This window comes from Hypomesus transpacificus, chromosome 22 (assembly GCF_021917145.1).
Source record: "Hypomesus transpacificus isolate Combined female chromosome 22, fHypTra1, whole genome shotgun sequence".
NCBI classification, from domain to species: domain Eukaryota; kingdom Metazoa; phylum Chordata; class Actinopteri; order Osmeriformes; family Osmeridae; genus Hypomesus; species Hypomesus transpacificus.
Window position 1 is genome coordinate 8,331,706 of NC_061081.1, and position 27,771 is coordinate 8,359,476.

Consider the following 27,771-nt stretch of genomic DNA (forward strand, 5'->3'; position numbering starts at 1 on the left):
TTGTACATTATGATGTAATCAGCAATACATAAAATTATAACCTATTGTCACCCAGAGAGAAAGCGCAAGATGATATTTGATAAGTCATGACAAAGCAAAATGACGGACATCAAGTGAAATGCAGGCCACTAAAAGATAGCATGCTAGGCTAACTAAGCCCCCTCCAAATTAGATGGAATGAGTATACGCATTGTGTGGTGATAGATTTCCCTAACAACAGTGCAGCAACTGTCGGATGCAGTCAGCGCACAAATACTGCAGACAGAGAACAGCGAGTGTAGATTAGGATGTGAAGTGGACAGAGGTCTGCCAGAGGGAAGACAGCAGCTGGCCTCGTCTCAATGTAGCTGACATGACTGAGACTGAAGGACACAGCCTCAGAAGGCCGTGAGAGACTGTACAGTGTGTTTAGGGCCATAATGAAGTCCCAGCTTTGAGCTGCTGGCTCTGTGAAACAGTACACCAGCGTAAGGGACACCACTGCTGCCAGTTAGAACAGGTTTGTGGTGTGACCAAATATAGAACTGGAACATTTTCAAAGCCTTCAGTTCTCAGAGACAGCCTTATTCTGGTCGGTTGGTTGGTGTCGTGTGTGTGGGTGTTTCTGTGCTTACTGACATGAGCCACTATAAGACACAGCGGTAATATAAGACAGCACAAAATACAAATACCAAATAATAATGTTTTGTTAAAATAAAATGTTTGTTTGAAGTACCACACTCAGTTTAACTACTGTTAGACAGCCCACTGCAGATAAATACTTCACATTTGTACTGTAAAAATACACACACACATAACCCCGGGACACACATTTGCTCATACACATTTGTTTAAAAGGCAAGAGATTACCACATTTTTTTACCCAATTTGTAACACCACCATTGTAAACACATGCAAAAGCATGCTATTCCAAATGAAAACATTTTCTCCTATTTGCAGCATAAAATGTCTTGTGTTCGAAAGGACACCATCTGTAAACAATGCTGTGTGTGACCACGGTAACACGCCAGCCACCCCAAGAGACAAAAATACAGAGAAAAGAAAACAAAATTCAACCTCACTCTTTCTACCATTCTCTCTCTCTCCCTGTCTGTCTTCATCACACTGCTTATTCTCCCTTAAATGTGTCACACGTTGATCCTGGCTGACAGGAAGGGCGAGAAGAAGAAGTCGAAGGCAAACTTCACAGCGCGCAACGTGGTACGTCTCCAGTCCCGTTCGATCTTCACCTGGCGTCCCTCAGGCAGCAGTGAGGACATGCAGTCCAGGCAGTTGATGGCCTTCAGCTCGAAGGCCGGGACCCGACCCCCCAGACGACCCCCCAGCTTGGTGCTGAACTCAACTGTGCTTCCTGGTTCCAAGTTCAGCAGGACCTGCCTGAACTCGTGGCTGGCCATGAGGACGATGTCCCGGGCAGGGTCGGCAGCGCCGCCCCCCTCCTGGAGCATGCCCACCATCACCTGGAAGCGGTGGCTGTCAAAGCGCTTGACATGGCAGCCGTGCTTAGCCAGCACTTTGATCTGACACAGCTCCTCTTCATGCATGTGCAGCAGGACCGGGGCGGTGACCGGCAGTTGGGAGGGCGACCCCGGGGGGTCGGCGTCGCTGTCTGCGCCGGTCGTGAAGTTACCAAGGACGGAAGCGGCGATGGCCGAAGTGTTCCTCTGCTCGCATTTGGGATACTTCTCCCCATAGAGGCAGCGCAGCCAGTCCCCCATGAACACGGGCAGCATGTTGATGACGGACTGGGCCCCGTTCTCCGTCTCCGCTACGCTCACGTGCTTGAAGGTGCCCGTCCAGGTGACGCGGTGCCCCTCCAGGTGAGAGCAGAACACCTGCGTCTGGGCCACGCCCTTGGTGTCCCAGGACGCTGGGCCGCACAGCTGCCCGTACTGTCTCCAGGTCAGCGTGGAGTTGTACACCTTCAGCCCCTCTGTGTGGTACACATACATCCAGCAGAAGAACACCACAGTGCAGATGCAGGCCAGGATGAGCTTGACCACGCCGCGGTGCGTCAGGGTGTGGAACACATCCAGGATGGAGAGGCTGAATCGAGTCCAGAGGCGCAGGGTGACTGGGATGGCGCACACCGCCAAGGTCACCAGCATCTTGGTCAGCTCCAGCTCCAGGAACCACTTGACCAGCTGGATGAACAGCAGGGCAGCCAGACCCACCGCCAACACGGGCAGGGCAAACAAGAACAGGAAGTAGGCCACGCAGGTGCGGATGAGACCCAAGGGCGAGGAGTTCTGGAGGAGCACCACAGAGAACTCCCACCACATGAAGCACACCAGGTAGGGGACCAGGAAGCAGTAGGTGCCTCGGAACCCACGCATACGAGCCATGCTGGGTGTGAGGAGGGAGGCAGAGGGGAAGGGGGAAAGAGAATGCTTGATATTCACTACTCATTCAAAGTGACTCAGCATCACCTGAATAACATACTAAGCAGATACCTAAACAATATCCTGTCCAACGGGCACCAGCACACGCTACCGTAAACATCCCACAGAGACTAACGGACACACAAGCCGAAACCCTCCGTGTTTACCTGAAGAACAAGTAGAAGAGATAGACATAGAGGATGCAAGGGAGGCTGAGCTTCAGCACCACCGACTCCCCTAGTGGCAGCGTGGCGAAGGTGCGGCTCAGCATGCGAGGCACCTCCATCGTCTCCGGGAGGAACCTGGTGAGCGCACACATCGACGACGCCACCTGGAAATCACATTACAATGAACAACAGACCCCTTCAGGAAGGTGGTTAGCACGACACAACGTATAACCGGTGACTTGATGTTAGCTAAACGTGGACACCTCCCCCCCCCCCCGGGACCTCTATGATGAGCGCCCGACGAGCGTAGGTAGCGGCAGAAGGGCTGAGGCTCATGTAGCTGACGGCGGTGAGGAAGATGGCGACGGTGTAGAGCTCGGAGCAGGGGATCCAGCCCTTGTCAGCTACCGGGAAGGAGAAGATGACAAAGAAGACGGACAGGATGAAGTACAGGTAGGGCTCCAGGTTGTTCCAGCCGAAGTTGGTCTCCGCCTGCTCCACGTCCAGGCCCGGCTCGAAGCGGGTCAGCAGGTCCGTCAGGGCCCGGAAGTTCTCCCACGCCTGTGGGGGGGGGGGGAGGGTTAGAGAGACAAGGGAGAGAGGGTGTGTCATCCAGAGACATGGGGGCAGGGGAGGGGAGGGTGTTCGTGGCTACCGGCTGACCTTGCTGCTTTGGAAGATGCGCAGCGTGCAGATCACCATGGAGATGAAGGACAGGTAGAACACCAGCAGGGGGATCACGAAGGCAAAGAGGTCGACGGTGAGGTTGCTGATGATGAAGAAGAAGATCAGCGCGTTGACGTGGTGTGTGGGGATGATCGTGCTGAGCCATTGGACGCCGGCACGGGATGCCCAATCAATCAGGTGCTCCTTCATCTCCAGGATGGCATGGACAGGGTACTGCAAAACCTGGGAGAGAGAAAGAGAGAAAATGAGAAGAGAGAGAGAGGAATGGGGAGGGAGAGACAGAAAAAGGGAGCGAGGAGGGAGAGGTCAATAATGTCAATTGATATGGTTGGATGTTGGCATTGTGTTTGGACGTGACATGCTAGTGTTGTGATGTCATAAGAGATCTGATTGGATGTGGTGTCATACCAGGAGGTGGGATTTGATGTCCATGGCTCTCTTCATGGCTCCGCTGCGACTGTTGTCCAGCATCGCGCCACCCTTGCCCATCCCCCACACACCACTCCTCTTCCTGCCCTGAGTGGGCACCAGTCCTTTCTGCTGCTGGTGGACACACACACACACACACCACGTGTGTCCACATCATTTTAGCAATTGAGCAAATGCTTTTATTGAAAGTTACATAGAAATAGTGCACATAAAGAGTACAGCAGAATGTCAGTGCATAGTTCTAACAGTACTTCAATCATTAGAGTCTGTATGTTCGGTTAAAGGTCAACATTCACCAGATAAAGTGCAAATGAACCACATCTCAGCTTCCATACACAATGTAAGAAACATATCTCAACACACACATACATAAATGGCATAAATTCCGTAGAATTCCCAATCATGCTGTTGTGATCATCCATGCGTACCGTCTTGTCCTCTTGGGAAGAAGGGCTCTTCTTCTGAGTGGCGTCCAGGCCAGGTGTAGGAGCGATGCCTTGGGCGTACTGCTTAGTGATCTCTACAAAGTCATCCAGGTCCACGTACTGGCCAGCTAGGAGGACACACATATGCACACATACACACACACATTATGCACACATACACACACACACACATTATGCACACATACAGTAGGGAATGACCCCTGACAAAGAGATAATGTTCTGTCTGTCATCTTTTTCTCTTTTTTAACCACACTTACACCTAGACAGCATACAGAGTGCATCACACACGTACATTCTCTGGTGACCATGCGCTCCAGAACCTTCTGTGTTTGGACTGAGGTGGGCGGGACCCTGCTAGAGATGCCACCTGGTGGTAGAAGAAAAGAACGACACTGTAAAACAGCCAACAACATTTCAGTGTTTGTCTGTCTCCTCTCTTCTACTCTGTGTGTGTGTGTGTGTGCACATGAGTGTGTGTGTGTGTGTGTGTGTGTGTGTGTGTGTGTGTGTGAATGACCTACCCTGCACAGAATTGACCTGGCCGACGTTCTCCATCATCTCAGACACGGCCATCTTCTCCTTCCTGTCTGGGTTTAGCTTCCAGTACATCATCATAGCCGCCTTGCGCACTGACTGCTCAAACTTGCTCTCGGTGGACAGTCTACGCACTGCCTCCTCATTCTCAGGGGTTATGCCTGGAGGAAGGAGGGGAAGAGGGGGAGGAGGGGGGGGGGCATAGGACGAAGGAGGAGGATAGACCATCAAGGAGGAGGATAGAACATCTTAATCTTCTCTTTCATTCCCAGTCTCCCTCCTTCTCCCTCTCTCCCTATGTTATGGGGGTCAGATAGCTGAGCGGTTAGGGAGTCGGGCTATTAATCAGAAGGTTGTTGGTTCGATTCCGGGCTGTGCAAAATGACGTTGTGTCCTTGTGCCTTGTGGGCAAGGCACTGCACCCTACTTGCCTCGGGGAGAATGTCCCTGTACTTACTGTAAGTTGCTCTGGATAAGAGCGTCTGCTAAATGACTAAATGTAAACGTTAATGTCATTTAACAGACGTGTTTACCCAAAACGACATGCAGGGGGATTCGAACCTGTACCTTTATCTGTAGAATAATGCTCTACCACTAAGCTCTTCCCGTCCCAATCTCTCTATCTTACTCCCTCTCTACCTTTCCTCTTTATCCAGCATCGCTGCAACATCCGGGCGGCTCCCTTCCGACCCTGCTTGGCGGCCTGCATCAGCCAATCAACTGCCAGGCGGTTATTAAGCTCCGCATCCTTCTCCTCAGCTAGCTCCAGGTAATGTTTAGCCAGCTGCAAAACAGGACACTTTTTTTTTTACAGTTGTTCAGGGATAATTCACAACACTTATGCATGCCAGTATTGTGCCAGTTTCATCCTGAATTGAGTTTCCAAATATAGTGTGCTGTGTTAGGTCCACTAGTGGGAAAACAGTTTTGTCTTCAGTATAGGAAGTATTGGAATCGCTCCATTCGGTCTGCTCTGTTAAACTACAACACCCACAATGCATCCTCATCTTGGCCTACAAAAGCTTAGTCATACTTCCTTATCTAGAGAGCCAAACTCGTATCAGATAGTTTATAACTATAGTTCCTTAACTTTCACTTCACACAAACCTTATTCAACAAGTGTGTGTGTGTGTGTGTGCACGTGTGTGTGTACATGTGTGGTGTGGGTGTGCATTTCTTAAAGAGAGATGGTGGGTGGGCAGTGTAGAAGTATTTCTATAGTACAAGTTCAAGTAACAGATAAGTTCAAGTCTAGGAATTTACCCTTTCAGAACCATAGGGTCGTGTATGCAGTCTCAGCTCCTTTTGCATTTTTAGTATTGTGTGTTATGTGCATCCAACCACGTTTCTGTAATGCAAAATTGACTATATAAACCATTAGTCTTTCAATGTTAGAAAGATGTGTGTGTGTTTTGTGTTTTCATGAGTTTCACACTTCATGAGTGCACAAAAACATGTATACAATTGCATATGTGTGTGTTTGTGTGTGTGTGTGTTATATTCAGAGCTTGAGCTCATCTTTCAGGCAGCTGAAAATAGACACACACTCTCTTGACCAGCCCTCCACACATCACAATGTCTACTCTCACCAGTATGCAGCCCATGCCTCATCTAGCATTGTGTGCATGTGTGCGTTTTAGAGTCTGGTTGGGTGTGAGATAAGGGAGATAGGATAGGATAACCCTTAGAGATAGGGGAGAGAGGGAAGGACAGAGTGAGAGAGACTCACATTAGTCTGTGCTCTGGCATCTCCAGCCTTGGCCCTCTCCTCAGTCTCCTCCAAGGTCAGGTCTTCTTCCTGCTCTCCATCTGGGAGAGGTGAGTCCAGGAAAAGAGGGGGATAGGGGAGGGAAGGAGAAGTGGAGAGGATAGAGGTTGACAGAAGGAGAATACTGGGTATTTTACCTTGACAAATGACTTTTGACCATTTTCTTTAGAGATGGTTCCTGAATGCACTTTCCCTTCTTCCTTATTTTGTGGTTCTCTGTAGACTCGATAGATAGGTGGTTTTCTGTTAACTACATACTGTCGATAGGTGATACATAATATGAAATTAAGCATGTCCCAGTGCTTGTGTAACCAGTTGTAATCTAATCTGTGTGCATGAGATGTCCAGCAAATACATATGCCCTGATATTTACTGAATCAACTGTGCTTGATCTAGCTAGTTTACATTTCCTTTGATAATCTAATGCCTTCTAAGATGTAACATAATTTTGTTCCAGGGTATTTTTACAGAAAGAGCATCGTGACCCAGTGGTGATTTACTAACACATTAGCAGCAAGCTATGAATGAACCCCTCTGACATATGTCTTGTAACATGAGCATAACAAGAAGGGTTTTTGTGTATGTGCATGTGTGTGTCTTTGTATGTTTGCAGAAGTGTGTTTTTGTGTGTGTATGCGTGTGATTGTGTGTGTGCTTCCTTTATTGCAGATAGAACAGGTCAGGTCATGTTCTTTCACCTCTTTCATCTCCACACCACTTCTCTTTCGTTTTGTGAGATTTCTCTCAAAACATCACTCCTGACCTGTCAGAACCTAAACTGCCGGCAGCTGTCAGCCTCTTCTCTCTTACTGCATGCTGCAGGTCTACTGCTTGCCTTCCATCAAAAGCTAACAGTGTTGTTCTTTGAAACTGCCCCAATCTATCGGATGTGATTTTAGTCCACACACCTTCTAATCACAAGTTTCTGAGTTTGTAACTTCTCAATCACAGCAGCTTATCAGTGGTCAGGACCGTCTTAGACCAGTGACCAGTGGCTCATAGTAACGTAGGAGCCAAAGCTGTCTGGAAAGCCCTTGTTCAGCCCGTACCTTCATCATCTGCTTGGCCCTCATCTTCTTCTGTCTTCCTCAGCCTCTCCTGAATCAACACCCGCTTGGCCACAGTAGCAAACCTCTTCTGTTTGGGAGCAGCTGGAGGGCTGGGGGAGGCCAGAGAGGGGCTGGGGGCTTGAGAGGAGCTGGGGGCTGGGAAGGAGGTCAGCGGAGAAGAAGTTGATGCGGGTGATGTGGTAAGAGGGGTGGAGGAGGTGACAGAGGGAGGTGGTTTAGGAGAGGAGGAGGTGACAGAGGGAGGTGGTTCAGGAGAGGAGGAGGTGACAGAGGGAGCTGGTTTAGGAGAGGAGGAGGTGACAGAGGGAGGTGGCTCAGGAGAGGAGGAGGTGACAGAGGGAGGTGGTTCAGGAGAGGAGGAGGTGACAGAGGGAGGTGGCTCAGGAGAGGAGGAGGTGACAGAGGGAGGTGGTTCAGGAGAGGAGGAGGTGACAGAGGGAGCTGGTTTAGGAGAGGAGGGGCTGTAAGGTGGAGGAGGAGGAACATGGCTGGATGAAGTCGTGGAGATTGAAGGAGGAGAGGTTACGGTAGGGATGGAGGGCAGAGGAGAGGAGGATGGAGCAGGAGTTGGTGTCAGAGGGTTTGTGGGTTCGGGGGGGACTGGGATCGAGCAGGGTTGGGGGGCATGGAGGGAAGGGGGGATAATTGGGGGGGATGTGGAGGAGGAAGCAAAAGGTCCATCCAGTGTGGAGGGGGTGATCGAGGAGGGGCGGGAGGTTGGAGGTGGCAGGTCTTTTTCACCTATGAACAACAAAACAACATTTTAAAAACATCACATTAACATTGAACATAACCAGCAGTTCAGTGAGACCACAGCAGAAATTACACAAACAACACACTCAGTCTTCTAACTGTTTGGAGTGACCAGGGATCTCTTGTCCTGAAACCCTTGGTTTGCAGGGCCCCACTATTGTGGGTTTCCAATAGTAAATAGTCTTATACTGTAACCTTTTTCCAGGGACCCAGAATTCCTTGCAGCACCCCTGAACACGCTTATGTAGGTGTGTACAGTATACACTTAAACAAACATACCTCAGGCATAGACTGCAATAATAAATAATCAATAACACTAATACATTTTAAATAATTACATTCAATTTATTTCAACGCCAGATTATACAAAATAACACATTTGAAAAGTTATTTATCTAATTTAAGTTAGATGACTAAAGTTAAGTTATCTGTAGCACTAATTGCATCATTTGTACTTAAATCTGATTAGCAAAACTTTTGATTTTCAATTTAGGATTTTCAAAGCGACTTACTCATTGCAACAATATATATATTACTTCAAGGCATAAACTAAGTTCTTTTGAGATCCAGTGTTAGAATTGTGGTACTTGCTCCGAATCCATGTCAGTCCTTTTAAAGTAACCCGAGACATTGCACTGCCGCCAGACTTGCGCTCAAAGGCAATATCAATGCCCAGCCAACCACTCACTCCTACTACATTTGCACTCTCATTGGACGGTGTAAGTGTCTGTCCATTCATACACACTCCGATTGGTTTAAATCGGGGTGGATCTCAATGATAAAATGATTGCCTGGGGCAGGGGACGGTAATTTTAGGTCGGAATGAACGTTTCTATGTTGTTCCTTCGCCATCACTTTTCAGCAGCGTTTGGGAACAATTTGTAACTATGGGTCCACAGTCCTTCAAGACCAGTCTGCTGTGCTGCTCCAGTCAGGTCTCTTCCGCAGGAGGAAAACATACAATTTAAGTAGATTATCATAGTAGATGTATGAGAGATTAATCTGTTCTGGAGAGGCAGCTAAATCTTTTTTTGCGTTTTGGACGTCCATATGGACGTCCATAGACTGACGGCGATGGCTGCTGATCTTTGCATGGATGGACGGACGGCGATGCTGTTCAGAGTGCCGTCCATAGAGGGAGCATATATTTTGGACGGCGTCATAGCCGTCCATATGGACGGCGATGCTGTTCAGAGTGCCGTCCATAGAGGAAGCAGATATTTTGGACGGCGATGGATTAGCAGGGACGTCCCTCGTGCCGTCCATAGAGGGAGCAGATATTTTGGACGGCGTCATAGCCGTCCATATGGACGGCGATGCTGTTCAGAGTGCCGTCCATAGAGGGAGCATATATTTTGGACGGCGATGGATTGAATGTTTAGCAGGCTGTTGAGCTAACAGAACTGCCGAAGGCTACCATAGCATGTAGCTAGCTACATTAACTTTGGATGACTCAATCTTTTGTCAAGTTAATTTGTATGAATTGCATGTTAGTGCAATATTTACGCCTTTATTCTGTTTTTTTTACATAATCAGCAGTATGATCTCATGACAATATAGACTTGAAAAACAATATGTTATGGTTTGGGTTTGCCTATAGGCTACATTTATTTTAATTATTTCGAGAATTGTTAATAAAGACTCATTTAAAATGTTAACATTGTGTTATGACCCTATGAAATACATTGCCATTTAGGTCTTTTAAACCGTCAGTTTAAAGTGTTTTATGGGTGGATTTGAAGCCACCAGTCAGTAGCTCCAATCTTGCGCACGAACTTTGCGCACGGAGACAAACGCAAAACAACAAACACTCGCTTGGAGCGGAGACCAATGCAAAACACAATACGATGTGTTGAGCCAAACCAAAGCCGTCAAAGGCTACCATGAATGTAGCTACAGCAACCGTGGATGACTCAATAAGTTTTGTCACGTTATTTTGTATTAATTGCATTTAAGTGAAGGCTATATATTTACGCCTTTATTTTATTTTTAACATACAAAAGTAGGCCAATCAACAATATAATCTCATGACAATACAGACTTGAAAAACAATATGTTATAGGGTTTGCCTAGATATAGGCTACATATATTTTAAATATTTCGAGAATTGTTAATAAAGACTCAATTAAGATTTTAACATTGTGTTATGACCCTATGAAATACATTGCCCTTTAGGTCTTTGAAGCCGTCAGTTTAAAGTGTTTTATGGGTGGATTTGGAGCCACCAGTCAGTAGCTCCAATGTTGCGCACGAACCACTTTGAGCGGAGACAAATGCAAAACGTAATAGCCTATGGGCCTAACACTCCAAATTTTAAATTTTTAAATGAGTCTTTATTAACAATTCTCGAAATAATTAAAATATATGTAGCCTATAGGCAAACCCAAACCATAACATATTGTTTTTCAAGTCTATATTGTCATGAGATCATACTGCTGATTATGTAAAAAAAACAGAATAAAGGCGTAAATATTGCACTAACATGCAATTCATACAAATTAACTTGACAAAAGATTGAGTCATCCAAAGTTAATGTAGCTAGCTACATGCTATGGTAGCCTTCGGCAGTTCTGTTAGCTCAACAGCCTGCTAAACATTCAATCCATCGCCGTCCAAAATATATGCTCCCTCTATGGACGGCACTCTGAACAGCATCGCCGTCCATATGGACGGCTATGACGCCGTCCAAAATATCTGCTCCCTCTATGGACGGCACGAGGGACGTCCCTGCTAATCCATCGCCGTCCAAAATATCTGCTTCCTCTATGGACGCCACTCTGAACAGCATCGCCGTCCATATGGACGGCTATGACGCCGTCCAAAATATATGCTCCCTCTATGGACGGCACTCTGAACAGCATCGCCGTCCGTCCATCCATGCAAAGATCAGCAGCCATCGCCGTCAGTCTATGGACGTCCATATGGACGTCCAAAACGCAAAAAAAGATTTAGCTCCTACTGCTGTTCTGTTCACTATGTCCCATATGCCGCCACGGAGCCAGGAAACAGCAACATGTCTGTGGCTGGCATTCTGGCAGCTGACATTCTTGCATGAGCTGTCTATAGAGGCAGGTTCTGAAAGACAACACATTGGTTGTTTATTTCACTCTCTTTCTCTCCCTCTCTTTTTTTCAGAGGTGTGATCGAATGGTCGACATTATACTGAAAGAACAGCAACGTTGCCGTTCCTTGTCTCTGTTTCGATTAAGAAAAGGTCAGCGTTAAAAGTAAAACCTTCTCGTTTCATTGCAGGCACCTCCCCTCACGCACGTAAAGCCTAGTCCGATTCAGGTGAATAAATTCGAAATATGGAGAGAGAGGGAGAGAGACAGAGAAAGAGAGAGAGAAAGAGAGAGAGAGAGAGAGAGAGAGAGAGAGAGAGAGAGAGAGAGAGAGAGAGAGAGAGAGAGAGAGAGAGAGAGAGCGAGAAAGAAAGAGACCGTGCAGATGTGGGTCAAAAGTCTATAATCTCCTGGTGTTTTGATGGTCAACAACACACAACCCACCCCCACCTCAAAGAGACAAAGAGGGGGTGCGGAACATGTGTGTCTGTATGTGATCTCAGATCGTGTGTTACTATAATCCTGCACAGTGCACTCTAAAGTAGTTCAATCTGACAGTGCCGCTCCTCGGTGGAATCTGGAGCACTGCATCACTCTTCATAGAAACGCAGTTGCAGAGGACCCGCCTGTAGAGCCCCACAGATCAACAGCACCGACTACGTGGCCGCGCTGAGTGCAGCCATCAGCTGGGTATAAGACATAGCCGTGACCCAATACGCTCTTAAACAACCAGTATCGACATTGGAGAGAATTTGGGGATCTCCGTTGATTCGAGTGAAAGGCTAAACTTATCCTTAAAAACAAATTATGTCTGACTGCAGGCGGCAGTGGAACCGAGAGGATGAGCTACCGGTCTATTTGGCGGGTCCTGTCACTACTGGTCCGAATAAGAGGAAATCCTATGGGATGTTTTCCTCCGTGGAAGGTGCTTTTGACAGTAAGACGCTAGATTTTGATAACTTAGCGGTGGGGCGAAAAGGGAGCCGTACCCCCCGGAGCGGGAGCCGAGAGAGGATTCTAGACGCGGGGGACCCAGTCACAGACACGGCCAACGAGGCCAGGGATGTTCGCGACGGGTTGCATGCCTGTTCACCCGGGGACAGGAAGGATGGGCGGCCAGGTGTGGAGATAAAACCATCTTCTGCGAGGGAGATTGATTTGGGACAGGGAAATGGAAAGGTAAGAGGTGCTGATCAGGTGATGATGGAGTTGGCAGTTATTGTTATTGTTGGCAGTTATTCTGGACATGTTTAGACCCACTTTACGTAAGTTGTAAGTGTGATGGTAATAGTCTTATGCATTCCACTGGTCAGAAGGCAGTTAAACAATTACAGTTTTTGCTCCCTAAAATGCACACATTTGTTCACCCATTTGCCTATAGGATAACAATATAATTTACGGGTGGTGCTGAAACGGACAGCGACTCAGACAGGCGTTGTTCTGCTTATTTGTTTTTTCCTCCTCTCACGTGCGGAGGGCGCTCCAGCTGGCACGGCCTAGGCATCGAACCACGAGCGCCACCTGCCAGGACGCTAGCTAGCAGGCGAGCATGCGCTGGATCTCCGTAGCCGTTCCGTTATGCTTTTTTGTTTCCCATCTCCCCGAGAGAAGGCGCGCTCCGCTTATCCTGACGCAGCCCACGGCAGCAGACTCACCACACACCGCACTCACATAGCATTTAATCACAGAGAGACAGACACGTCTCTGGTTAGACAGGGAGACAAAGAGTGTGCTGGGCGCCGGAGACAGTCAATTAGCTTCTGAGTGTGTCGTTGACACTAAGACCGACCATGTCCGGAACCGGTTACCAAGGGAAAAAGAGTATTCCTCATCTGACGGTAAGAGACTGGAGGATGGACCAGGGCTGCCCCCAGTGCTACTCAGTAGAATACTAAATCCCTGCTCTCAGTGCAGTATGAAGGGATTACATTCTAAAGTTATACGGGCAAGCTCGGGCAAGCTCGTCCTTGACATCTTTTATCCGCGCACAACTAGACCCAGTCATGGAGATGCAAACATTTTACAACATATCACACCGAACGCACGGGTGAAACTCTATAACCGTGGTATATATATAATGGTGGAAAGGAGTTGTGTAATAACAGTATCAGATAGATTACCATGGAAGAAAAAACAATGAATGGGAAGGCGGGACGTGGGTACGGGGTGCAGGTTGATTTATTGAGAGACAATGTCTTACAGTGCTCAACAGGGCGATGCAATCTGAGGTCAGATTGTTAACTGTCAGGACACATAATATGTTGGACACATATGTTATTGTGGTATTAAACGTTGGGTGCAACTGTGCAGGAGTCCAGAATCCATATCCACCGAATATTTCTGCATGACTTAATGCTTTGAGGACAAAAAAGATGTAGGCTATCATGCATTCTATCTTGATTCACATACCATCTAGCTTGTGTTATTTCACAAACCATTTCTAAATAAGGCAATGAAGCGATTGCGTAAAAGCTGTATCGCCCTCAGGCTACAGTGCAGCCTAAGTATTGCAGGCTGCCATCATGTGAGCCATGGATGACGGGCTGTTACCATGGAGACCTGACTTCTCCTCCTTGCATATGTAATGGTGAAAGAGGGCGCGGATCACAATTTCGACAATCAACCTTTTTTTTTACAAATGCATATTTCAATGTCACGTGGATTTCACTTCTCGTCATTTTCTCTTTAGTAAACAATGATGGGATTAATCTCAAATTTTCCCCAGGACCCCACCCATGCTCCGCTATCGCTTACTTTACTGTGCAAAAATACACACAGCCTCTATAACCACATTCTGTTCATTACTTGAATTGTATCTCTGGTCATGAAGTTGGCTTTGAAGTGAAAGTGACATGATCCGCCCCTCTCTCTTGCACGCTCTCTCTTACTCCAGCTTTGTTCTCCACAGACTGACGGACTGTTGATCAAGGGAGGGCGCGTGGTCAACGATGACCTGTCGTTCTTTGCAGACGTGTACATAGAGGATGGCCTGATTAAGTAAGTAATCACAAATGAGAGAAAGAAAATATATGCGTGCAGCATATCACAAAAAGATCACTAAAGATCTTAAGATGCCTGATTAAAAAACACTTTCTCACTCCCTCTGTCCCCCTCCCTCCTCATTCCTTACTCCCATCCCCACTCCCTTCGGAACCCTCTTCTCTCCCTTCACCAATCCCACCTCAATGCCCCCCCCCCCTTATATCCTATAGACAGGTGGGGGAGAACCTGATAGTTCCAGGGGGAGTGAAGGTGGTGGAGGCCCAGGGGCGTATGGTGTTCCCTGGTGGGATAGACGTCAACACCTGCCTGCTGAAGCCACACCTGGGCTCCCCTCCTGTGGATGACTTCTCCCAGGGGACCAAGGCTGCTCTGGCCGGGGGCACCACCATGATCTGTGAGTGTGGACAGCACATACGCACATACATAAACACGCAAAAACATACTCTTGAGGGCGCTTGCTGTGCCATTGTCGTGGCATAGATGTACTCACGGATGGATTGTCGTCTTGGAGGTTTTATAGTTTAGAGTCCCGAAAGAGTCATGTGTCCGAGGTCGGAAGGTGATTGGTCAAGAAGAAAGTTGGGTCGTCCCATCTCCTCCTTTTCATTGGTACTTACTGTAGATGTGAACTGGTCTTAGCCTGGTTCACAACATCCGTTTCGTCCCCCTGCCAGTGGACCACGTGACCCCTCAGCCGGGAGACAGCCTGCTGGAGGCGTTTGAGCGTTGGCAGGAAGCAGCAGACAGGAAGTCGTGCTGCGACTACTCCCTTCACGTGGACATCCCCCAGTGGCATGAGGGCGTCAAGGAGGAGCTGGAAGTGCTGGTGCAGGAGAAAGGTAGGGCGATCATTGATGTCATCTGCCTCATTCTTTTAGTCTTTATCCGGGACATTCATGAAGTAATACATGAAGTACTGAGCTGCATTGAGATTGTCTGGAATGTCTGGTTCAGTGAGTGGAGAACACGATGGACTCCTGGGTGGCTGGCTGGCTGCATCTTTGTAAAAACACCATCAATGATACCTTTTTCATTCTCTCTCTCTATTTACCTCTCTTTCTCATTCTCTCTCTCTTTCTCTCTTTTTCTCTCTCTCTCTCAGGGATCAACTCTTTCCAAGTGTACATGGCTTATAAAGACCTGTACCAGATGACAGACTCTCAGGTTGGTCTCACAGCACACAGCAAGCACCATGGTCACACATCAGTGCGTTGCTTTGGATAAAGGTGTCTGCAAATGGAGAGAGCAAATATCCAGTTTCTAATGTGTTTCTCTCTCCCTTCCTTCCCTCTCCCTCCCTTCCTCTCCTCCTTGTCAGTTGTATGAGGCCTTTACGTTCCTCAAAGAGCTGGGGGCCGTGGCGTTGGTGCATGCTGAGAATGGAGACCTTATTGCTCAGGTAAATCACAATAGCATGCCTTGGTCATATCTGTATCATAATTTGGATGAAGGGTGATGATGATGATGAGGGTGATGATATGGGTGTTTTGTCTTATTTAGGAGCAGAGCAAAATCCTCAGTATGGGAATCACTGGACCTGAGGGCCATCCTCTCAGTCGCCCTGAAGAGGTGACCTACCTGTCTGTTTGTCCATCCGCTGGTCTATCTGTCTGTCTTTGCCTGTCTGTCTGTCTGTCTGTCTGTCTGCCTGTCTGTCTATCTGTTTCTCTGCCTGCACGTCTGTGCCATCCATCCATCCATAATCTTAACTTTGCTTCTGTTTGACACCATGCAGCTGGAGGCGGAGGCTGTGTTCAGAGCCATCACTCTTGGCAACCGGGTAAACTGTCCAGTCTACATCACCAAGGTGATGAGCAAGAGTGCTGCTGACACTGTCACCCAGGCCCGGAGGAAAGGTCTCTCAGTCTCTGTCTCTCTCTTTCTCTCAGTTTCTGTCTCCCTCTTTCTCGCTGTCTCTGTCTCCTTCTTTCCGTCTCTCTCTCTCTCTTTCTCTCTTTCTCTCTGTCTCCTTTTGTCTATCTGTCTCTCTCTCCTTCTCTCTTTCTCTCATTCTCTCTGTCTCCTTCTGTCTGTCTGTCTGTCTGTCTGTCTGTCTGTCTGTCTGTCTGTCTGTCTGTCTGTCTCTCTCTCTCTCTCTCTCTCTCTCTCTCTCTCTCTCTCTCTCTCTCTCTCTCTCTCTCTCTTTGTCTCTGTCTCTGTCTCTGTCTCTGTCTCTGTCTCAGTCTTTCTCTCTGATTCTTGCTTTTTGTCAGTAGCTGTCTGTGTATCTCTCTCCTCTAACTAAACGTCCTGTGGCTTCCTTGCGTCCTGAAGGTTCCATTGTCTTTGGTGAACCCATCACAGCCAGTCTGGCCACTGACGGCTCACACTATTGGAGCAAGAACTGGGCCAAGGCTGCTGCCTATGTGACCTCTCCTCCCCTGAGTCCTGACCCCACCACCCCAGACCACCTCCACACCCTGCTGGCCTGGTAGGTCACAGCTCTGCCGTCTGTCATGTCCTATAATATAACTTATGACATCGCCACACACACACACAGAAACACACTTAAGCGCACACGCACGCAAAGCAACCCGCTAAGCACCTTTCTCTGTCCCCAATTCCTAAAATAGAACAGGAGCTAGAAGCCTCCATCAGCTGTTGCCTTGACTACCGGGTGCCCCCCCCCTTCCACCCTCTCTCCTTCCTTCCAGGCGGTTCTAGCTGTCACCACTGGTGTGATACAGCGCTTCTCTCTGAAGTTCAACAGAACTGGCACGCCATCTTTTTAGACACAAAGGGATACAATGAAACTAAGCTTAGAAGCGCAGGAACTGGAACAAGCTCTTTGTTCCGAACAATACCTTCCCACACTGAATCCCATCCTCGATGGGATTATAGTTATTACAGTAATAGGGATGCTGAATGAAGCCTTAAGGCACTAGACAAACCGAGTTCAACACTGCACCATTCATGAGTGGAAGGAGTGAGACTGCAGCTGGGCTGCACCATTCTTTTGTGCGTGCCTGTGTAATTCACACGCTGCTCACAGAGGACACCTAGTGGCCTTTGGAGGTACTGTCCCACTATTGACTAATGGAATTTCTTCATAGGAATGTTACACTATAACCTGATGCGCCATATGGTGTGTCACACATAACCATCTGGGAAGTCCTCCTTGGTAAATTGCATTAAAAGAAAAGGAACCTTTAAAAAATGCTTGGTAGGTAATTGGATGAACCATCTGTCTATCACTGTCCATTACTGCTAACTTCAACATTGTGCTTCTGTTGATATAGCGGCGACCTGCAAGTGGTGGGCAGCGCCCACTGTGCCTACAGTGTATCCCAGAAGGCCATAGGGAAGGACGACTTCACCTTGATCCCTGAGGGAACTAACGGAGTGGAGGAGAGGATGGGCTTTGTCTGGGACAAGGCTGTGGTGAGTGTGAACGATTTCTAGTGAGACAGACAGACAGATAGACAGATAGATACAAGTACAAAGTAGTAAAAAAGTACAGATGTTTTCTTTTCAAAAACCAACAGAGTTGAGTTACCAGTTGCACTAAGCATAAAACCCCTCCATAGGCTATTGGGAAGATGGACGAGAACCAGTTTGTCGCTGTGACCAGCACCAACGCTGCCAAGATCTTCAACTTGTACCCCCGTAAGGGACGCATCGCAGTGGGCTCTGACGCAGACCTGGTGATCTGGGACTCTGACAGGATACGAACCATCACAGCCAAACAACACCAGTCGGTAAGGACGGGGGCAGAGGGAGGGAGGCATGGGGAAAGGGAGGGTGTCAGGGAGGGAGGGAGGGAGTCAGGGATAATGACATTGAGGTTGAGTCAAAGTGTAAAGGTGATGTTTGGAATAGTTATCCTGGGGTCTTTTATAGAATGACAAGGAAGCGGTTCATAATGTAATCAGTTTGTCCTGGCATCTAGTCAGGACTTCTCTAATCCACACAGCAGCAGGCTTTAGGATATAATCCTCCAACCTCCACCCCCACCTCTGTTCATCTGTACATATTTCTATCTCTCCCCCTCCCCCTCCACCTTTCACTCCCTCACTCTTATCTCCCCCTCCCCCTCCTCCTCCCCCTCCACCTCTCACTCCTTCCCTCCTATCTCTCCCCCTCCACCTTTCACTCCCTCACTCCTATCTCTCCCCCTCCACCTCTCACTCCCTCACTCCTATCTCTCCCCCTCCACCTCTCACTCCCTCACTCCTGTCTTTAACCCTCTAACAATTTTTGCTCCATCCCATCCCTCCATAATACCCACACTTTATCTTCTCTAAACTGTCCCCGTTCCCTTTTTCCTTCCTTTCTACCCGCCTCAACCCTCCCCTCCGCCTCCCCCCCTTCCACCTCCCCTTCTTTCCCCTCCTTCTCTTTCTTTCCATACATTTCCCTGTCCCCCCCCTCATTCTTCCCTTCCTTTCCATCTATGTTCCTGCCCTCCCCTCCCCTCCATCCACCCCAGGCTCTGGAGTATAACATCTTTGAGGGGCTGGAGTGCCGAGGGGGTCCGGTGCTGGTGGTGAGCCAGGGCAGGGTGGTGTATGAGGAGGGCAAACTCTACGCCCAAGCAGGCACTGGCCACTTCATCCCCCGCCAGGCCTTCCCCGACTACGCTTATCAGCGGGTCAAGATCAGGAGCCAGGTAACATGCCTGCAACTCCCAAGATGCACCCCCTTGCTTACTTGTTCTTCTTTGTTAGATATTCTTCCCTCAATCTAACAGCTGCTGACATCACTGAGGGATTTTCCTTTATAAAGTAACTTTATCGTGGTTTCATTATAGAGTTCACTTAAATTAGTCATCAAAGAAATATCTCTGAAATGATTGATTATAATAGTAGTTATTGACACACTGTTGAGTTGTTTTGTGTGTGTGGATGTTCCAGGTAAAAGGGCGACAAGGTGTGTCCCGTGGGATGTATGACGGCCCGGTGTACGATGTCCCTGCCACCCCTAAATACATCACCCCTTCCCCCTCAGCCAAAACCTCACCCACCTCCCACCAGCCTCCACCAATCCGCAATTTGCACCAGTCCAACTTTAGCCTATCAGGTAACAAGACTTTAACACGTCAGCTGGCTCTGTGTGTTCTGATTGGATGATGCCGGTGAAGGAATACAATTAGATCATTTGGATTGGTTTTTCCTCAATGTTTCCTGTTCTCTGTATCTTCCAGGTGCACAGATTGATGACAGCGTTCCTCGACGCTCCGGCCATCGAATCATGGTGCCCCCTGGTGGACGCTCCAACATCACCAATCTTGGCTGAGCGTGTGTGTGCGTGCGATTGTGTGTCTATGTGTATGAAAGAGAGAATGTTTTTTGTCCAATGTTCAGTAATTTTCACACAATACAACCCATTACAAGGCACAACAAACAAGTTTGTTTAATAATATCCTTAGCTTTTCATGGTTCCATATAGTCAATTGTTCTATGATCCATGGGTACACTTCTCAGTGCCTGCATGGTGTTGTAGATACCATTTATCTTGAAGTATTTCTAAAATAGCTTCATTATGTAGAAAGATAGGATTCACATGCACTGAAACTAACATCCAGAAATAAGGGCACACACTGTCTCTCTCTCTCACTCTCTCTCTGTCTCTCTCTCTGTCTCTCTCTCTCTCTCTATCACACTCACACACACACACACACACACACACACTCTCTCTCACACACACACTCTTTCTAACTCAGTGTTTGATACCCACCCTTCCACACACAAGAGAACTGGGCTGTGTCCCAATACCCATACTACCATAATACATCAGGTATAATGTTGAAGTTTGCTGGCACACTTTTCTGGCTAATCTTACCCACAACCATTTGTGCAGCACAACAGTTGCCACTGCCAATTGCTAAGACGGTTCAGTAGCAAATCTACAGGAAGGTGTCTGCACCTATTCAAGACATGGTCCTGCGACTAAGTAGTACATCCCGATTGTCTGCAAACTATGCAACAGTACATAATCTTTAAGGGCAGCTGCAATACCAACTAAAAGTAAAAAGTACAAGTATTGTGTTCTGGATGGAGCCCTGATCTCTGAGTGTGTTCTGTTGTTGTGTCACTCCTTGAGCATGGCTTCTCCCTTCATCGTTTTCCTCTTTACTCTCACCTCTTCTGGGTCTGCTCATACCTGGTGCTCCCACCACTGCTCTCTTGTGGACAGTTGAGGAAATGTAGGATTCAATACTGTGTGTCTTATTCTGTGTATTTCTCCAGCCAATTGCGTGGCTCCAGTGGGTCACCAATAATGCATGAACATGTCAGATGTTGATTCTGCTTATGGTAGGTTGTGACTGTGAGGGTACTCTTAGGATGTACTAAATGCACATTGAATACACTGTTTATATGTTGTATTGGATAGCACAATCATATTGTAACGTGTCTTATATTGGTATATGCCTAAATTGAAGTACACATACCTTGCCTACTTTATCCATGGATTTCCTCAGAAGCACACTCTTGGTTGAATATTTGCTCTCCATCCCCCCTTGTCACAAGGGGAGGAGAGGAGGAGGCTGGACCAGGGGACACATCATCTGCTCTACAATATCACCACAATTGTAACCTCAGACAAGTTATGCAATACTTTCACACTAACCAAAAGTGTTCAAAAAGGTGTTCCTTTCATGGTAATTAATGATGTGTTCCAGGTCCATTTTTACTTAAACAAACACTCAGATAAAACCCATTTATGCTTGCATGAACATGCATGTGGCGGCCTAGGAGAGCAAATGTGTGATGACAGGGCATGTGCCTGAACTCAATTTTATATACTAGTTCACCCATGACCAGTCATTTTTGACCAGTCATTTTTGACTGGGAACACCACTGCTTCAATTAAAAAAACAGTATCAAATTATCAACATTTATTTCATGTGTTTAAATGCCCTGTCAGAACAAAGACGTGGAACGTTATGACAATCAGATTAAGTGAACCAGGTTTACATTTTTCAGAGAGAAAACTTGTAAATCGAACTAATTCGACCGGAACAGGAGGATTAACCAATTAGATTAACTAAGAGCACAAGTCACAAATACAATCAAATAATAAACATGCTAATTTTTTTGTGTTATCTTACTCATTGACCTTATGTGCTGGAGCGTATATAGACCTATTATTTGTTTCAGTCACACAAAAAGTATGTCGTTGTTTTTATATCTCTGCTTCAATTCATTGCTGTGATAGAGCTTAATCCCTTGCTGAAGCCTCTGCTCCCTCCTTCTACGAGATCGGCTCCTCATTGATTGGAAGGTTTCAGGGGAGTTTGTCATTGTGTTTGTTTATATGCGTACTCTGTTGCTGTTGTTTTCAATGGAATTACTGCTGATGAATGAACTACTGACTGTGGTGAAATAAAAAATGTAAAAAGTAAAAAAGGTGTTTGGGTGTTTCTCAGGGGCTTTGTTAGACAGAAAACTACTGGGGCCCCTATTCACATCCCTTTTTTTAATTTCAAGCTTGCTTTGACATAATGCTTTACTAGGCTACATAAATTCCGCTTGCTTAAGACCACTATATACAACAGTTCAGGGATGCAAGTTTGATATCAGCTTTGGCAGGGACATCAATAGTTAATGCAAGCGCGCACATTTTTTCGCATTCATTTGAGCGCAAATGCTGTGTTTTTTTAGCTTTATGTAATATTAATGTGTTTTAGTCAAAACAAAATGAGCGGAAGGCCTATCATTTAGAAACTTTCTTTTGTTTTGTTATGTTTTATTAGACTCAATTCTGACCTGTGTGCGGAGTTCAACACCTGGACTTCTGTGTGCGTGCTGCAGCTATTTGGCAAGCGCATAAGAGCGCGCTGACATGGAATTCTGCGTGCATCGATTTGTGTTTTCGGTTAAACTGCTTTGATTTTAACCGTTGATTGGGATTCTGTGTTTATTTTTTCATGTATTATCAATCAAAATTAATGCACTGACTAATAAAGTAAATTGTTAAAACTCAAACTATAGATTTTACTGGGGCACAGCTGATTTATAACCTACTGGGTCACGTGCCCTAGTATAAAGGGTCTAACGACGCCCCGGGTGTTTCTGCTATGGCAAGCCCTCTCCCAGTTTTTCAGACTATCGTCTTTCAGAATAAATCGGCACTATTTTCTTTTTTATGTGTTACAACTATAACTCGACCGTGCACTCTTAGCACTAGTGAAACAGAACCATTTTGTTTATAGAACCCCAGAATTAAATAACGGTCTTCAATCAACAAATGAGCAAGTTAAAAGAGACAAAGTATGAATGAGGAGATAATCTCTCTCTCAATCCCCCTCTCCCTGTGAGATGGACAGATGGGGCTGCACGTTGGTAAGGGGAGGTTTCGGCGCAGTGCAATTCTTCCTCCATGTGATGTGGCTGAAAGCTGACATACTTAGATAACAGTGACGTGACGAATTGCCCAGAACCTTGCACGGAAAGGAACCGTTCGGACTGAAGCGGAATATCAAAAACAGCTTCTCAATGTGGACAACAGGAACGTTTGTGGAATAGGTTTGCTGTGAAGAACAGCTCGAAAGCAGAAAAAGAGTTGTGACGGGCTGTAGGTGTGAGACTATAATTAATTCAGAACCAAGGCCAGCGCCCGGGTTGTTGTACACGGACAGAGCGGGTCACGGTGATGTCAAGTTAAAACATTTTATGATTCTTACGTACCTTATTTTTTGTGTCAGTTTTGAAATATGATTTACTATTACATTAATTTGAAACTGTCCTCGTTTCATCTAGTTGATACGGATAACTTTTAAGTGGGCATTTTAAAGACAAGATGTACATATTTGGCATGATTCAGGATGCCTATTCGTCAACATTCCTTATCGGACAGCTCTACGTACAAGACTCAAACTTTTTGTTGGCTACAATACAAAGTGCTGCTCAGTGACACTAAGACCAAAGCAGTGGTGCACATGGTATCCGATAGGTCAGTTGTGCCAAAATTCAAGGAATTTTCTCAAGTTTAATAAGCAGAGGAGTACGCCGTATTGTGCCTGCCGATTTGAGAGACACCATGACAAGGATACAACTTTGTGCACAAGAAAGTAAGACCAGGAAAAATTTTAACGTAACGAAATTGCCACGTTTCTAATCATGTGTGACTCTCTGTTAAACCGAGGAGTGGATAATGTATAACGTGACCGGCTTGGAAAACGGCGAGCCAGGCAACCGACTGGCAGCTCAAGTGATAATAGGATGCATCCTCTCTCTGCTTATTTTGTGGACTTTAATCGGCAATTTGATGGTCTGCGCAGCAGTTATTCGCTACCACCATCTGCGAACTAAAGTGACAAATATTTTCATCGTTTCTCTTGCCCTGTCTGACCTCCTGGTGGCTGTGCTCGTGATGCCGTGGAAGGCAATAATGGAGGTGGCCGGCTTTTGGCCCTTTGGCGCGTTCTGTGACACTTGGGTGGCCTGCGACATCATGTGCTCAACTGCTTCCATATTAAACCTCTGCGTTATAAGCGTGGACCGTTACTGGGCCATCTCAAGTCCGTTCCATTATCAGAGAAAAATGAGCAGAAAGGTGGCATCCGTTATGATCGGTGTAACGTGGACTGTTTCAGTCGCCATCTCATTCATCCCTGTACAATTGAACTGGCATCGGGCAGAGATTAGCGAGCTTGCAGTAGGTTTCAACTTCACACATAACGAAACGGTAAGAAACGTTCTCAGGGACTGTGACTTTAGCCTGAGCCGCACATATGCCATCTCTTCCTCACTCGTCAGTTTCTACATCCCAGTGGCCATCATGGTGATCACATACACACGCATCTACCAGATAGCCCAGGTTCAGATCCAGAGGATTTGCTCTCTGGAGCGTGCAGCTGAGCATGCCCACAGTTGCCATTTCAACTCTCATGTTTACACATCTCAGCTTCTGTGCACATCGCGTCAGGGGCGTCCTGACAGGCCGGATCACCATGAACATGTCCGTCATCACTACCCCAATCCCCACCGCGCACTCAGGGTCTCCATCAGGAAGGAGACCAAAGTTCTCAAAACTCTCAGCATCATTATGGGCGTCTTTGTCTTCTGCTGGTTCCCCTTCTTCTTCCTGAACTGCGCCGCCCCCTTCTGCTCCAGTCCGGAGTCCCCCAATGGCACTAAGGGACCGTACTGCGTCAGCGACACCACTTTCGATGTGTTTGTGTGGTTTGGCTGGAGCAACTCCTCCCTGAACCCCGTCATATATGCTTTCAACACGGAATTCAGGGAGGCTTTCCTGCGCTTGTTGAACTGCCGTCAAGACTACCCGGGCGGCATGAGCACCCCTGGAGGCAGCAAAGAGGCCGGGTTCCACAAGCACGAAAGCTCGCCAAACCACGCCCAGACAGGGGTTGCATGTGACGTCAGCTCCAACAGGGTCAGGGGCAGTCAAGACAGCGGGGTCACAATGATTATGACCTTACCACAGTTTGACCCAGGAACGGTGGGCTTGCAGATGTGCAGCACTGAGCATTGCGAGACTGAGTGACCGATAGAGAGACCAAACGACCCCCAATACATCAACTACCAACTCAGGAAATCTGCCTCTTAACTGTATTTTGTCCAACCACAGTGAAGAGCTTTCTAGGTTGGCTTTATTGCTATAAAGATCAGTCTTTCCTAAAGATATACGGCGGACAAGATTTACTCTGAGCTGTGCAGGTTGGTTGTTGTATTTTTTAATCCAGAATTTTAGGAAACAAGGTAATCTAGCTAGTCATAGTCTTTATTGTGTTAGGGGAAATGGACCTTCATTTTTCTCAGAATGTCAAGGATTATATTCCCACGTCCATATTTTCCAATGGTTGCTGGCGCGCGCATGAATGCGAGTTCCCTGTCCATCCCCCTCCTCTCCTCCCTCTCTCATGCAAGTCCTCGCAGCCATTAATAATTTGCTTGCTTTTTCATGACCCCGGATCGCTCGACCTGGTTTTCAGGCTCATGGGGGACTGGAGCGAGCGAGTATGCAAGACAGCATGCTCTCTGAGTCTCGATCACATGGGCCTAATGCATTTACAATCACCGGGCAGAGAGCATGAAGTACCACCGATTCACAGCAGTACCGTGCACAGCATGCATTTCTGCAGTCCCGCTTGAATGCATGTTTTACAGTAATACACGTGTGAGTGTGAGGGAGGGGAGACTTTAGTGTTGGCTGAAAGCCTTTATTATCACGCAACCGTGTTCACAAGACTTCATTGTGGGGAAGTCTTGATGCTGATTAATGAGAAAAAGAAAGGGTGAGTGAGAGAGAGAGAGAGAGAGAGAGAGAGAGAGAGAGAGAGAGAGAGAGAGAGAGAGAGAGAGAGAGAGAAAGGGAGAGAAAGGGAGAGAAAGGGAGAGAAAGAGGGAAGGCTTTGTGTTCTACCCATGTTTCATTTATTCAGGCCAATAGGTATTGCAGTGCCAACACGAGAGAGAGAGAGAGAGAGAGAGAGAGAGAGAGAGAGAGAGAGAGAGAGAGAGAGAGAGAGAGAGAGAGAGAGAGATTACAAGTAGGAAAAATAAATGAACCAAGGCAAATAGCTTGAATGAGACATTATGCTGGCTGGGAAAAAACATCTGAAGTACACTGGAACTGTTTTGCAGATAAATAATGACTTAGAATGTTAGCCTAATTACCCACCGGTAATACATACAACTACAACCAGGCCAGTGGGCCATTTTCCACCTTTTAAGAGCTTTCTTTTTCGAGGCATTCTCCCAGGAGTGGTCTAGGAGTGAGCATATGTCAGAGTACAGACGCAGTAATCACAGCTTGCTAGCCGGGTTTCCTCTGTGTCAGGCCAGTCAACAGCTTCTGTCTGGCTCTGGTGTGTGACCTTCCTCAGTCCCCTTCACACGTGATGGAAACTGGATAAGACTGTGTCTTTCCCACGCCTGCTGTTGTCTCTATACGTCATGAGATCTGCAAAACAGAGTGAACAACATAGTGCTTTTCTACCTCATCGCCAGGGAGACGAGCAGGAACTGACGTTCTGTCAGGAGGCTGTCTGCTTTCCAAAGCTCCTGTTTTTTTAGTTTTTTTTTTGTCTTTTAGAGTTTAACCAAAGGGTACATTTCTTAATGTAAAAGTCAATGAAGTTGACCAGATTATGAGGAAATGCATCTGTTTTCTTCACGGCACACCCATAAGCACCTGCCCTGAACCAGTCAAGTCCACGATCAGACACACAAGTGGGAACAGTCCTAACATCAACTCCTAATCACAGATTTGTTTGTTGCTGTGGTATTGTGATTGAAAAGCCAAATAAAGAAGAGTATGCCTTTGTACTACGTATGTGTCCTCGCATGTTATGTTGTACAGTGATCAAGTTAGACAGTAGAGAACTTCCAGGTAGAATGTTATTTCTTCTGGATAAGTACAGTAGTATCTTCCAGTGAATGATGTGGAAACAGCAGTCAGTTTGTTCACAGACCAAAGGATGATCAATGTATAGTATTCACACCAATGACATTGATTAAAAAGTAGATAATATTGATGACAAAATTGGGTTGATTTTTACATGATCTCCCCCGTGTTATCTGTATTTTACTGTCCAATCACGGACACTTTGACTCTGTTTCCTGCCTCATAGTGGATGTTGCTCGCTAATGTTTGGAGGCAGGGAGTGTTTCCTCTAGATAAATCCACTCCACCAAAATCAAACATATTTCCATGTCTTTGGTAATAAAAAATGGGTCCAATCAGTACGTGAGTGCTTTGACTGAACTAAACATGAGCTGTTAGTTTTGACTGTGATGTCTCATATAAAGAACTGTGTTTAGTGTCAAAAATACCACAAGACAATGCATTGATTTTGTGGAACAAAACATCTGTCTCCACTAACAATCTGACTTTAGTCAAGGTTCTAGAGTGTAAACACATTTAGTAAATCAGGCTGAGGGGAGAGACAAGAAATAGCTGTGCTAGAAATTCTGAAGGATCAATGCGTACAAAACTGGTTAGATATCTTTACGTATTTATTAATGAACGACGGCCACAGAAACAACTATCTTTAACACACAAACATCACACAGTACACACATAACCATCTGGCCATGAATCAGATGGGTCACAAGCAGCGCACGCCCAAACAGCGTCTCACAAGTTCTGATAAACCAACCCGTGTTCAGCTTCTAGTACCCTGGAATTTGTCAAACAACTCCTCGCTGGACACACCTTCAAGCGACCACAGAGAACTTATCACTGACGTTAGGCGACCAGTTTCACCTTGGATCAAACATGTCTCCGCAGTCTCCACTAAGGCCAAAAGATGACATCTGTTGGCCAACTGTTCCTTATCTTACAAACCACACTGCACAAGAAATGTCCTTCACTCAAATCCGTGAAACTGTCACGGCCCCACCCCCTTGAGCTTGTTTCCCTTACAAACCTGCTCCTGATCATCGTTGTCCCTCTACTTAACCTGTGGCCTGACATCCAGTCCCTGCCGGATCGTTAGACGTACCAGTACGTTGCGCTTGAGTGCCTGCATTTGAATTATTCCACTAGTCATTCTGTTCGCTTT

General features: G+C 46.8%; 3 protein-coding genes across 4 annotated transcripts; 2 read left to right on the forward strand and 1 right to left on the reverse strand.

Annotated features, from left to right (window-relative positions):
* Positions 1–484: 484 nt before the first annotated feature.
* Positions 485–7,753, reverse strand: wfs1a (Wolfram syndrome 1a (wolframin); the record flags this gene model as incomplete). The annotated part of the gene is made up of 11 exons (XM_047045278.1): positions 485–2,346; positions 2,549–2,712; positions 2,831–3,109; positions 3,212–3,457; positions 3,644–3,778; positions 4,093–4,217; positions 4,403–4,477; positions 4,632–4,805; positions 5,284–5,428; positions 6,374–6,453; positions 7,462–7,753. Coding segments are annotated over 11 exons (2,934 nt in total), but the record flags the coding sequence as incomplete, so codon positions are not given.
* A 4,120-nt stretch (positions 7,754–11,873) lies between these two features.
* Positions 11,874–21,615, forward strand: crmp1 (collapsin response mediator protein 1). 2 transcript variants are annotated; one of them, XM_047045136.1, is made up of 14 exons: positions 11,874–12,476; positions 14,206–14,294; positions 14,510–14,694; positions 14,975–15,139; positions 15,403–15,464; positions 15,619–15,699; positions 15,801–15,869; positions 16,036–16,156; positions 16,575–16,731; positions 17,540–17,681; positions 17,828–17,998; positions 18,730–18,909; positions 19,154–19,319; positions 19,444–21,615. In XM_047045136.1, exons 1-14 carry the CDS (start codon positions 12,105–12,107, stop codon positions 19,533–19,535), a joined length of 2,052 nt encoding a protein of 683 aa, XP_046901092.1. In that variant the 5' UTR covers positions 11,874–12,104; the 3' UTR covers positions 19,536–21,615. The 2 variants fall into 2 exon arrangements, with proteins under 2 accessions (XP_046901092.1, XP_046901093.1); XM_047045137.1 differs by lacking the exon at positions 11,874–12,476 and adding an exon at positions 13,005–13,135.
* Positions 21,616–22,696: 1,081 nt separating this feature from the next.
* Positions 22,697–25,494, forward strand: LOC124484467 (D(1A) dopamine receptor). Its single transcript, XM_047045386.1, has one exon. The coding sequence runs from the start codon at positions 23,397–23,399 to the stop codon at positions 24,747–24,749; it is 1,353 nt and encodes a 450-aa protein (XP_046901342.1). The 5' UTR covers positions 22,697–23,396; the 3' UTR covers positions 24,750–25,494.
* Positions 25,495–27,771: the final 2,277 nt, after the last annotated feature.

Coding starts and splice junctions, on each gene's coding strand:
- crmp1 (XM_047045136.1), top strand. CDS start 12,105: ATGTCTGACTGCAGGCGGCAGTGGAACCGAGAGGATGAGCTACCGGTC. Junction 12,477..14,205: donor TGGGACAGGGAAATGGAAAG/GTAAGAGGTGCT, acceptor TGTTCTCCACAG/ACTGACGGACTGTTGATCAA. Junction 18,910..19,153: donor GGGTCAAGATCAGGAGCCAG/GTAACATGCCTG, acceptor TGGATGTTCCAG/GTAAAAGGGCGACAAGGTGT.
- LOC124484467 (XM_047045386.1), top strand. CDS start 23,397: ATGTATAACGTGACCGGCTTGGAAAACGGCGAGCCAGGCAACCGACTG.